This window comes from Silurus aristotelis (genome assembly GCF_946808225.1).
Source record: "Silurus aristotelis genome assembly, chromosome: 9".
Taxonomy (NCBI): domain Eukaryota; kingdom Metazoa; phylum Chordata; class Actinopteri; order Siluriformes; family Siluridae; genus Silurus; species Silurus aristotelis.
The window spans coordinates 17,141,743-17,154,510 of record NC_139582.1 but is presented as its reverse complement, the minus strand read 5'-3'; the positions used below and the strand labels follow the sequence as shown (position 1 = coordinate 17,154,510).

General features: G+C 39.4%; 1 protein-coding gene across 2 annotated transcripts in view; it reads left to right on the top strand.

Moving 5' to 3' along the window:
• adck1 (aarF domain containing kinase 1) overlaps window positions 1-12,768 on the top strand; it is a 106,366-nt gene that overhangs the window by 56,307 nt on the left and 37,291 nt on the right. For both annotated transcript variants that reach the window (XM_083551077.1, XM_083551076.1), the window contains exons 5-7: window positions 4,365-4,523; window positions 5,695-5,853; window positions 9,336-9,452. In XM_083551077.1, the coding sequence (XP_083407203.1) occupies window positions 4,365-4,523; window positions 5,695-5,853; window positions 9,336-9,452 (435 nt within the window). The remainder of the gene's footprint in view (window positions 1-4,364; window positions 4,524-5,694; window positions 5,854-9,335; window positions 9,453-12,768) is intronic.

The following is a 12,768-nucleotide window of genomic DNA, read 5'->3' as shown; positions in this document are numbered from 1 at the left end:
TCAGGCTTGCTGTGAAGCTCAGAAAAAAGCTTGCCATGAATAACACAAAGCCGAGAGGAGCTAATTTTATCCCACAGGTACGTTATGCAGGAGAGTGAATCTGCATGGCCTCTGGGTCATTTATGCACAAAGTTGCATAACTGCAAAGCCGAAACCTGTGCTCTGAGGTACTTCCTGGCTAGAAACCATTGGGATCAGACAGCATCTGTCAAAATGTGTGGCTGCTCCTTCGGGGCAGGGCCTTTACAAGCAGGTGGGAACCAGGTACTGAAATGTTGAGCCCATCTACTTGCTTATTCACCATACTCCTCATTGTGCACCCAACCTCACTTTAGTGTTATAGTGTGGAGTATTGAGCATGAGTGGGTGATATGATAATAATCTTCTGGAAATACTAGTAGTTCAATACTAGTATTTAACATTAAATTATTTACATGAATTCAAATAATTAATAGTGTCATTATACTGGTTTCACTCACAACGCAGGTGACTATACGCTGAATGTTTGTAACCTAAGAGCGCTGAATGTTTGTAACCTACAATTCAGTTTGATTTGTATAGCGGTAATAACAATGGACAATGTCCCAAAGCAGCTTTACAGAGATAAGGAATTTATAAAGTCGGAATGTGCAAGTTTAGTGCCTATAGACGCCTTTGTCCAGGGCAACTTACGACTTTCATTTTCAAACAACTGAGCAGTTAAGGGTTAACGTCCTTGCTCAAGGGCCCAGCAGTGGCAACTTATTAGTGCTTAGATTTGAACATTATTGAGCCTCAGTCTCAGAAAATCCCCCCAAGATGGTAGGAGGAAGAAAGCTTGAGAGGAACCAGACTCGAAAGGGACCCCAACCTCATTTGGGTGGCACAGAATGTCCATTCATTTCATTTCCTTCATTGTTGATGAAGTGATCGGCTCTTAATGCAAAACCTCTCCATGCAAACTGCGGACCTAAACATTGTAGCAGACTGTTGATAATAATTACAGTCCTCAAAGTTCTTGAGTTGTTCTGTAACTTCATGGATCTTTAGGCTGTGAAACCAACAGGCAGAAATGACATTCTTCCACCATAGGACATGGATGCTATGGATTGATATTGGAATGTTTAAACAACATACAATGGGTGGGAAGTTTTTTTTAGTAGAACCAGGAACTTATATAGGAACTATATAGCAAATATACACAACTGAGTCCATCCTAGTTGAGTCCAGTTCCAGCCAGTGAGTAAAGGTTAGGGTGGCCCTGTTACTAATTCTGCCCCATTTGGTTTGGACCACTGAATCAACCACACACTGATGTAGTGACATTTAAGAAAATATGAAAGGCCACATAAAGATCAGCATTCCTGCCCTTAAATATAACAACCAGATTAAGAATTGTGAGAATTTTGAAGATGTGGGGAAAGTATTAGAATGGTGAGGTTTGTGAAGTGACCAGGAAAGTGTAATCTCCATTCTGTCACTCACTTTGTGTTGAATTTGTGATTCTTGACAGACACATTTTTATGAGTGCCTTCCAGTGTAGTACAGTCTGTTTGACAGCTTCTCTATCTGCAGTGAGTTTGCAAGGCAAGTCCTATGTCTGCATGCCAAACAATGCTGCTCACCCAGCAATGGGACGAAAAACCGGGGACTGGCTGGCAACACATCAATCACAGCTGCTGATAAAAATCCCACGCAAAAATCTGGACATGCCAAATATAACCAAATAATCAGATCCTCAAGGTCAGTTTATAGGTTTTACAGGGACGACAGGCTTAAGATTTGGCACCAGAAAGCTGGAAATTTGGCCTACAGGCCAGAGCTAAAGATTTGCTAACTACTAAAGATTGATACTGACAGGAAGTGGTATTCAGGGATGGGGGGGGCTGTTTTCTGTTCTGCATTTTTTTCCCATGAACTGTACTAAATGTAACCATACCGTGACTTAAAAACCGAGGTATGTACCGAACTGTGAATTTTGTGTACCGTTACGCCCCGAAAGTTTTGTGTGTTTTTTGGATTGGGCCCTTGCTTGTGGTTTTTCTTTTTTAGAGCTATACCTTTGGTTGATGCCTAATGCCTGATTTTTGCTACATACTATGATTAGGCATCTTGTACCCACTCTGTTTAACCACATGCTAAATTTCTGGCTCTTTATTCCCAGTTATACAATTATCTTAAACATGGTTATCAAGACCTTTGTCATTGATGTGGTTGCAGCTACTATGAGGTGGTTAGCCTGAGTTAGCTGTATAGTGAATTAATATATCAAGGTATACCAGAGGGTTGCGAGTTTAAATCCCTGCACCACCATGCTGTTACTGCTTGTCCTCTAAACACCCTCAACGGTTCAGTGTATAAAAAATGGCTTAGGGCGTCTGCCAGGTTTCATAAAGGTGAATAAGGTTCTTCCAAGAGCATGCCACTTGAGTTTTCTGAGCTTCTTCTCTTTCCTGTAACATTTCATTTTGCAATGTTTGACTTAATTTTTTTTTTATTGTGCTATGTGATATGTTTTCTTGCTTGGACTTTGAGTTAAAATTGAGTTAAAAGGGGGAAGCTGAAGTAAATTTGGGACAGTCAGGAGAATTTCTGACAATCTAATGTAGAAAGGGCTAAACCGGTAGCTGCACCGCAAGTGGAGATCTGGATAGAGATGACCAAAATGTGTCTTTTTGCATTTTGACACTAAAGGTAACAACTACTGTGTAGAGAATACAAAGATTAAAACTCTGCCTGCTTTAGATATAAAATTAAAATAAAATCCAACTACAATTCAACTAGAAACTCCAGCTAGAATTCATCTAGATCTTTAGCAAGCTGAGCTGCTATTCTTTGGTAATTTATATACTGGTTAGCTATTAAACGAAGCTAAATTCGCATTTTTTTAAAAAACAAATGAAGCTATAAGGCAATTTTAAAAATTTTTTTAGCTTGGAAACAGACATTGCTCACTTTTTTCTTCAGCATTTCATTTACTAATTTTTATTTTATAATAAAAATTTTTTTTTACACTTATTTGTCATTTCCCAAATGTGTGTTTAGTCGGTTGGTGAAAAAACTAAACAGTGTAAATGGAGTCACCAGCCCTTCATTAAGAGATGTTCACACTCATTTAAAGGTGGGCTGTGTTTGGTGACCAGCAAATTGGCTCACTCATTTTGCAAATAACTAAGATTTTAGGACGTTTCACACGGTGAGAAAATTGCTCGCTGCTTGTATCGACTTGGCTGCTGCTTAGCAAACAATGCAGTCTGCTGATGCCTGAAGTGAATTTTATTAATGCGTTCTGATTCCCGTGGAAATTAGCAGAAACCAGCGTCACTTCCATGTGCCTGTTACGTGAGCAGTGCCTGCAGTGTCTGAGAAATGTTTTGGGAACTGGTGTTAAAAATTTACATGTCTACATTTCTTCAGAATTTTGGAATGTTTTCTGTTTTCATGTGATGTTTTTGTTCCCAAGTGTGTACACAGAAGATCACATTGCCCCCCATTAATGCCTACCTGCTAAAAACTGGTCATGTGATACATATACAATAAGTATACCACTGTAAGTGGTATCTACGCAAAGGAATAGTCGCTAACTGGATGGCTTCTTGGCGGATGTGTGTGGTGTAGTCTCTAGTTACAGCATTCAGATGTGTATATTTACAGTTGAGGATGAGGTTTGCAGATCATCTGTCTTCATATCACTTTGTTCTTTACATCTGCCTCTTAAAAACCAAACAGCTGCATTCTTCCATCACAAGATCCATAAACCTCCTTGTTGGTGTCTTCTTTACCTCCTGCATGGGAGCTCCATCCTCAGTATTCTTTTACAGATAAAATAATAATTTGCATGTAAATGGCAAAAATATATGTCAGAAAAGGAAATAATTAAATACTTAAATTTTATTTTTTTTTGTAATTTTGGAAATGATTAACAATACACTTATAAATAGTATAAAAACATACAAATTTTAGGTTCAGAGTTATAGTTAAGCGGCGAGGTTTACGTTCGTAAGTCATTTTTTGTGTAAAATATAAACCTCAGCTTCTTTTTCTCTTTAGATCTGTCTGGTTTTTGTCTTTTTTTTCCCTTTATTCTAACTCTAATGGATGAAAAACACGAGTCGAATTTAACAAAAACTATACAGTTTTGTTTTCCGTGGATAAGTAATTAATTTAGTCTTTTTCCACATTTGAGTATTTGGTACAAAAAACTTGTTCAACAGTTTATGTGCAGTTCACATTTTAATAAAAATATAACATACGCATAAATAAAATGTACCCTGACTCCCCTTCCTTCAACTTAATCTCAGCCATAAATCATTCAACAAGGACCTTGAGTTTGCACTTCCTTTTCAATGATCGTAAGTTCTGCTTGTGTTTTTCTTCCCAAACAGCTGGGCGAATTGTTTGTGAGCTTTGAGGAGAAGCCACAGGGGGCAGCGTCTCTCGCTCAGGTGCACAAGGCCGTCCTGCCTAACGGCACCACGGTGGCGGTCAAAGTGCAGCATCCAAAAGTTCAGGCTCAGAGCTCCAAGGACATCATGGTGATGGAGGTGAGGAGCGAGAAATGACTAATTCATCCTCTCTGTCACTGTCACACACTCACGTGCATTCCTCTCGAGAGCCGGAGTCGTATTCACCACACATTAGTGAATAATGAACCCCATTACTCACCTGTTGCTTTTTTATTTTGAGGCTGTTATGGAAAATAATCATTTAAGCAGTGACTGCACTGTTTCATCCATCTTACTGAACTCCTGATCACCTTGTTCAGTCATCTTTATGTAAATAATTGCATTATAAATGTAACCGACCACCTAATGTCACCTAGCTTAATCTCAACCAGCTTCATCTCAACCAGCTTCACTCACCCAGCTTCATCTTAACCAGCTTCATCTCAACCAGCTTCATCTCAACCAGCTTCACTCACCCAGCTTCATCTCAACCAGCTTCACTCACCCAGCTTCATCTCAACCAGCTTCATCTTAACCAGCTTCACTCACTTAGCTTCATCTCAACCAGCTTCATCTCAACCAGCTTCACACACCCAGCTTCATCTCAACCAGCTTCACTCACCCAGCTTCATCTCAACCAGCTTCATCTTAACCAGCTTCACTTACCCAGCTTCATCTCAACCAGCTTCGCTCACCCAGCTTCATCTCAACCAGCTTCATCTCAACCAGCTTCACTCACCCAGCTTCATCTCAACCAGCTTCACTCACCCAGCTTCATCTCAACCAGCTTCATCTTAACCAGCTTCACTCACCCAGCTTCATCTTAACCAGCTTCACTCACCCAGCTTCATCTCACCCAGCTTCATCTCAACCAGCTTCATCTTAACCAGCTTCACTCACCCAGCTTCATCTCAACCAGCTTTACTCACCCAGCTTCATCTCAACCAGCTTCACTTACCCAGCTTCATCTCAACCAGCTTCATCTCAACCAGCTTCACTCACCCAGCTTAATCTCAACCAGCTTCATCTCAACCAGCTTCACTCACCCAGCTTCATCTCAACCAGCTTCACTCACCCAGCTTCATCTCAACCAGCTTCATCTCAACCAGCTTCACTCACCCAGCTTCATTTCAACCAGCTTTATCTCAACCAGCTTCACTCACTTAGCTTTATCTCGACCAGCTTCATTTACCCAGCTTCATCTCAACCAACTTCACTCACCTAGCGTGTGTGTGTGTGTGTGTGTGTGTGTGTGTGTGTGTGTGTGTAGTTCCTTCTGCAGGTGGTTCATTGGCTTTTTCCAGACTTTGCATTCATGTGGCTGGTAGAAGAAGCAAAAAGGAACCTGCCTCTTGAGCTCGACTTCCTCAACGAAGGACGAAATGCTGAGAAAGTGTCTCACATGCTCAAGCACTTCGACTTTCTTAAGGTTCAGAAAACACACACACACACACACACACACACACACACACACACACACACACACACACACGCACACACACGCGCACACACAATATTTCTTTTTAAGAGGTTTTTTTTATATTATCTGTAAACATTTATATATATAATATATAAAAATTTGTTGCTGATGGTTCATAAAATCACTTTCTTTCCCTTTTACATTTTTTTTGTATTGTTTATGTGAGCAGTTTTTATTGACATTACCATCTAATTCGATTGATCAGATCCGGCTCAGTCTCATCCCAAGTCAAGTCTGGAGAATTGCAGTGTGTTTCCCCCCATTAAAGCTGCTCGATACGTGCAGTCTAAACTTCAGCCTCAGTCGATTGGCTTGTGTAAAGAAACGCTCTGTCCTTCCATGACGCTTTTCCAAAGTCCTGTCCAACAGCCTCATTATTCATTTATACTTCCAGTCCAATTGAATCAAAAAATCAATAGTGTTTTGTTTAATCCACCCCTGTGGACGTGTCCTCTTCTTGACTCATTGCTTTAGTTTTTACTGTTGCTGTAAGCATAGAGTCCTTTCCCACTTTTCAGAATTCTAGCACTCTTTCATGTTTCCTGACGCAGGACCCCGTCACCATAAACGGATCTCTTACTCCGGGCGATTCTGGGCATTTTTTCAGTTTTATATCAGTGTTAAATATTTCCTTCGTAGTAAACGTGTATTCTGGGGCCATGCTTTAACGTTCTCCGTGAGCCGGTGAATTAAACTCGGCTGTGTTTGACTTATCGAGTTCTCGTTGTAAGTGTAAGCGGTTGTTTGTGTTAAGCCTCTATTGTCAAGAGCACAAGGGAGATAATCCATCATAATAACTACCAAGTGCTCTTCCAGAGGCCTGCTTTAGTCCTAATAAATTGCAGAGGTACATTAATGTCTCATTAAAAGTGTTTTTTTTCCCAGCGATCTCAAATGCTGGATTCTGATTGTTCAGAATTCATTTTCTATAGCAGCAACCAAATAAATGGCAGATTTATGTTAATGCATTTGTATTAATCCGTATATACGTACACTATAAGGACAAAAGTATTGGGATGCCTGACTTTTCCAGTCATGTGCTTCTTCCACAAAACCATCACCACAAACTGTTGTATATTTGACGTCTGTGGATGCATTAGCATTACATTTTTCCTTCGTTAGAACGAGGAGGCTGTAAAGAAGCAGCCAAGAACTGGAGAGTCACTATGAGGTTTGTAAAAGAAGATGAAGGTCAGACGAAGGTCATCCTGGTGTCGGCTGGAGTGATGTAAGAGCAGATCAGGGGTGTTAGCGCTGGGCGATAACTTCACAGGCTGATGATCACACCTCATCACACCGCTGACCCGCTCCACACGGGAACCCCCGACACACACACACACACACACACACACACACACACACACACACACACACCGTCTTTACCACTAAATGCTTTCTTCCTCTTTCTTTCTCTCTTACTCTCTCTCTTTTTCTTTTTCTTATTTTTACTTCTTTTCTTATTAGTAGTTGTGGGAGGAGGAGCTCACTTTTAGAATTATTAGTAGTAGGAGGGACTATTTGTGCTAGTTCTAGAATAGGAGGAGGAATAGTAGTGATTGTAACATGTAGCATGTAATTTTTGAATCAGTAGTAGTTTTCAGAATCAGTAGTCATAGGAGTAGTTTTTAAAAGCAGTAGTAGGAGTAGTTTTTAGCAGCATATTAGTAGTAGAAGTAGTTTTTAGAAGCAGTAGTGGTAGTAGGAGTAGTTTTTAGCAGCGTAGGAGTAGTTGTAGAAGAAGTAGTGGTAGTAAGAGTAGATTTAGAAGCAGTTGTAGGAGTAGTTTTAGAAGAAGTAGTGGTAGTAGGAGTAGTTTTAGAAGAAGTAGTGGTAGTAGGTGTAGTTTTAGAAGTAGTGGTAGTAGGTGTAGTTTTAGAAGTAGTGGTAGTAGGTATAGTTTTAGAATAGTGGTAGTAGGAGTAGTTTTAGCATTAGTGGTAGTAGCAGTAGTTTTAGAAGAAGTAGTGGTAGTAGGAGTAGTTTTAGCATTAGTGCTAGTAGGAGTAGTTTTAGAAGAAGTAGTGGTAGTAGGAGTAGTTTTAGCATTAGTGGTAGTAGGAGTAGTTTTAGAAGAAGTAGTGGTAGTAGGAGTAGTTTTAGAAGAAGTAGTGGTAGTAGGAGTAGTTTTAGCATTAGTGGTAGTAGGAGTAGTTTTAGAAGAAGTAGTGGTAGTAGGAGTAGTTTTAGAAGAAGTAGTGGTAGTAGGAGTAGTTTTAGCATTAGTGGTAGTAGGAGTAGTTTTAGAAGAAGTAGTGGTAGTAGGAGTAGTTTTAGAAGTAGTGGTAGTAGAAGTAGTTTTAGAAGAGGTTGTGGTAGTAGAAGTAGTTTTAGAAGAAGTAGTGGTAGTAGGTATAGTTTTAGAAGTAGTGGTAGTAGGAGTAGTTTTAGAAGAAGTAGTAGTAAACGTTGTAGTAGTAGTTTTAGAAGCAGCAGTAGTAGTAGGAGGAGGAGGATGTGGACGAATTATTATTATTATTATTATTATTATGAGTAGTAGTAGTAGTAATAGTAGTAGTTTTGGACATAGTGTAGTAGTAGGAGGAGAAGGACAATAATTAGTAGTAGTAGGAGAACTTTGAGTCGTGGAAGTAGTTGTTTTAGAAGCAGTAGTAGAAGGAGCTATAAAAGGATGACAATAATTAGTAATAGGAGTAGTATTTTTATAAGCATTAGGAGGAGGAGGAGGAGGACTATGAGTAGTAGTAGCAGGTGGGGGAGGAAGACGAGGAGGATGTCTGTTATTGTAGTAGTGGATCCAGTATTAGAAGGAGGAGTAACAGTTATATTGGTAGTTATTATATTTAACAGTTATTAACGATATTTGGTCATACAGTTTCACAGAGATAAATATAAAAGTAATATAAAACCTATAATTTTTTAACCAGACCTTCTTCAGCTCTTTTCTGCTCCAGGAATTGTCCTGGAGCAGAAAAGAGCTGAAGAAGGTCTGGTTAAAAAATTATAGGTTTTATATTACTTTTATATTTATCTCTGACATTGAAACATTGAATAAAAGGTACTTTCCTGAAAATCTGAAGCTCCCATTGGACAAGTTTAGAAGTACTTTTAAATGCTCATTCACTAAAACTTTCACCTCCTGGGGTCATGCAGGACTTTTTAGTCAGTAATCTGTCAATAGTCTTAAGAATGATTTGTGTAGAGGTTTAAGTTAAATTGCAGTGCAACAAAGATCTAAATAGACATTAATATGTGCATAGATTTACATTTCAGTTAGTATTATCTGTTACTTTGTCTGGATTATAAACAAATATTCAAAAACCACTTAATTAATCTGTCAGTCACATCAGTGTGATCAGAGGCAGGAATTCTGAAATAGATCTGCAGTATAAATTCGAATCTTGGTGCTTCCTTAAACTGGGTTATTTTCCCACAGGTCCTGATCAGTCAGTGTCCTTTTTTTTCTGTTTCAGGTACCAAAGATCCACTGGGACCTTTCAACCAAGCGTGTCCTGATCATGGACTTCGTTGAGGGGGGGCAGGTGAACGATCGCGAGTACATGGCGAAGCACGGAGTAGACGTCAACGAGGTGAGGGAGCTCTGCTTAAAAAAAACCCTTCGGGCCTCTGCGTGAACGTTTCTAATTGCTTCCTGTCCCACTGTGCCAGCGCTAGCGTGCATTTTAAAGAGTGAAAAGCACTCATGAATATTAACGAACGAGTGTTTTGTTAAACAATGTGAAAAGCTGAGATTTCTCCTTTTACTTTTAAATTTAAAGTATAAAATTAGTTAAAAATGTATTTCTGATTCACAGGCGGCTACATAGGTTCCAAAGCAATAAGTATTGGTGAAAGTTCCTTGTATTCAGAGTCGGGTTATGTGGCTGCTAAAGCCAAGCCACTCCTTTGAAGTGAAAATTATTTGCCTCAAGCTTACACCATCAAGTTTTTCCGATTTTCCAGAGCGTATTGTCTTTAAGCCTGGAAAAAAATACGGGAAAAAAAAATACAAACTGAAAAACAACGGAAATGGTGTTTTATTTTCCAATCAAATAGAACACATTATAGGGACTATAATGTTATGTGCTTATTTCATCATCATCTGGCAGGTGTTTAAGCCTCCTGCATTTAGCAGTCGATTGTTTTTAAACATTTCCCACCCGATTCAGTGCAGAAAAGAGTGGAGGGGATCATGAGGGGATTGTCCGTCCATGCTTTTATTACTTTGATCATAAAGACTTTTAAACTAAAAAACTTTCTTTTCGGCTTCTCCCGTTAGGGGTCGCCACAGCGGATCCTCCGCACGTTTGATTTGGCACATGTTTTACGCTGGATGCCCTTCCTAACGCAACCCTCCCCAATTTATCCGGGCTTGGGACCGGCACTGAGAGTGGCTGGGGATGGTTCCCTGACCGGGAATCGAACCCGGGTTGCAGCGGTGGGAGCGCTGCATCTTAACCACTAGACCACCAGGGGTATAAAGACTTTTAAACACTATTATAAAATCGCAGGAATCAATGAATTCCTAGTCGGCTGTAGAATTTAGCAGTGGATTGGTGAAAGGTTTAGGAGGCTTTGAGTATGCAAGATTTTCAAGAGCGTATTGTCTTTAAGCCTGAAAAATCTGGGATAGAAAATATGGACTGAAAAAATGGAAATGGTGTTTAATAATTCAATGAAATATAATAAAATACAATATCAAAGCAAGCGGTAAGGTATAAACCTGCCGTATTAATGTGAAGATTTCTACCTTACTGTATATGTAAATAATTTAAATGTCGCCAGATTAATAAAATGATGACCATGCTTATTATTCTGCATCTGATAGAATAGCACCTGATTCAGCACACGTTAATATTTAGCGTTTTTTTTATATAGCAGCTATGTAGATTTTTTCCTCTCTTTTATCTTGAAGCATTATTAAGTGGATCTGAGAGGAAATGGTATAAAGAATGACACACAAAAAAAAAAAGCAATAGGTTTTAATATCTACAGCTGATAATGCAAGAAGACGCTCACAAATAACGTGAATGCAAATAACCCGGCGAATGTTGCTCACATCGATCCACGACGTACACTCCGAGCGTAGCGCGTGACACGTGGCGTAAAACATAACTGCATTACGCTGTTTGTTAATGATTGCACAGCTCCGAAAAATACAAAGCGAAACACTTCCTCACATGGACGCGCTGCTTACGTTACAAATTTCCCCCTGAATGCACAATTAATCAGTGAAACAGAATGAGGAATGAGTCTGGTGTTGTTTATGAATGCACACCCCAGGTTCTGTTTCTTTACTCCACATAAACCAAACAAACCAGCCATGATTTTAAACAAAGAACAAGCAAACACTAGTGTAAATATGTACTGGCTTTATAAGGAGTGTAATGTAATGCGGTCATTTCATCATCACATAGCAGGTCTTTCAGCCTCCTGCATTCATTAGTTGATTGTTTCTAAACACTTCCCATTCGATTGAGTGGAGGGAATTGAGGTGAATTTTACTTTTATAATTTTATTTTTACTTTGATCACACATAATCTTATGCTCAGGTGTCCACGAACTTTGCTCATACATTGTAGTATACCGTAATTTCCGGACTATAAAGCGCACCCGTATATAATTTGACAAAGATTTTTATTTTGAACATAAATAAGCCGCACCTGTCTATAAGCCGTCTACACTGAAACTAATGAACTTTACACAGGCTTTAACGAAAGACAGTGTCTGTTACACGGTGTAATGGGTGAAATATGTTGTGGCTCCTTTAAGAGCAGAGCGGCATTTTGGGAATAGCCTGCCGCCACATTTTTCCGCTATTACTGCATGTGTGCAAGACCGAGGAATATGTCCTTAATATTTTCTGATGCTCATTTCTAAGTTTCTTTGACTAACCCGTAACACTGTTGCCAAGAAAAATAAAAAAGGACGAGTTTTGGAAACCTGTCTGTGCTTATATGATTTCTGTTGCATCTGGAGTTAGTGAGCTCTCCCTTCACCCAGACTCAACCGATACAACGGCTTGTATCTAAACAGTAGCCAACCAAGTAAGTCATTGTTCACTGTCTTCCTCCTTCCTTTCACAACTATTTCTCTCGGGAGTTTATCTTTTGGCATCGTCCCGCGTTAAAAAAAATATATTTTTTCTCCCGATGCCGTGCAGCTCAGAACACAGGTGAGGTGCGTTTTTTGTTTCCGTTTGGAAATTTCATTGGTCTAATGTTATGGGGTTCAGTTTTTTGGCTTGAAGTTTGTGAAACCGGGAAAAACCCAGGAAAAATTTATAAATAAGCCGCTTCGTTGTTTAAGCCACGGGGTTCAAAACGTGGGAAAAAAGTAGCGGCTTATAGTCCGAAAAATCCGGTACATTTTTATTGATTAATACTTTTGATATTTGAGCCGATAAAAACAAATTAAAATGACTTTTTATCATAACCGGATTCATATTTAAGCTGTGAATTTGTACTTTACTCAGGAATGGTGTACTTCATCCACCTCTGGGAAATGAAGCAAAATTTCCAAAAATATTCAGACCATAGTATAATTATTTATTTCCTCTCACTCTGTGAGTGGACACTCTCCAGTGTTCTGTATTGTTGAAAGATTGAAAGATTTATAATCACACTCTTGATGTCGCCCAAATGAGGATGGGTTCCCCTTTTGAGTCTGGTTCCTCTCATAACATCTAAGGGAGTTTTTCCTTGCCACAGTTGCCACGGCTGCTCATCAGGGATAAATACACACCCTTCACCTTAACTGTTGATTTCTGTAATGCTGCTTTGAGACAATGTCTGTTGTGAAAAGCGCTATAGAAATAAACTTGACTTGACTTGATTTGACTTGACTCTGCTAAGCTCTAATTTGTCAGAACTTGTTGAAATGGTAAGTAGATTGGGAGGAGAGACG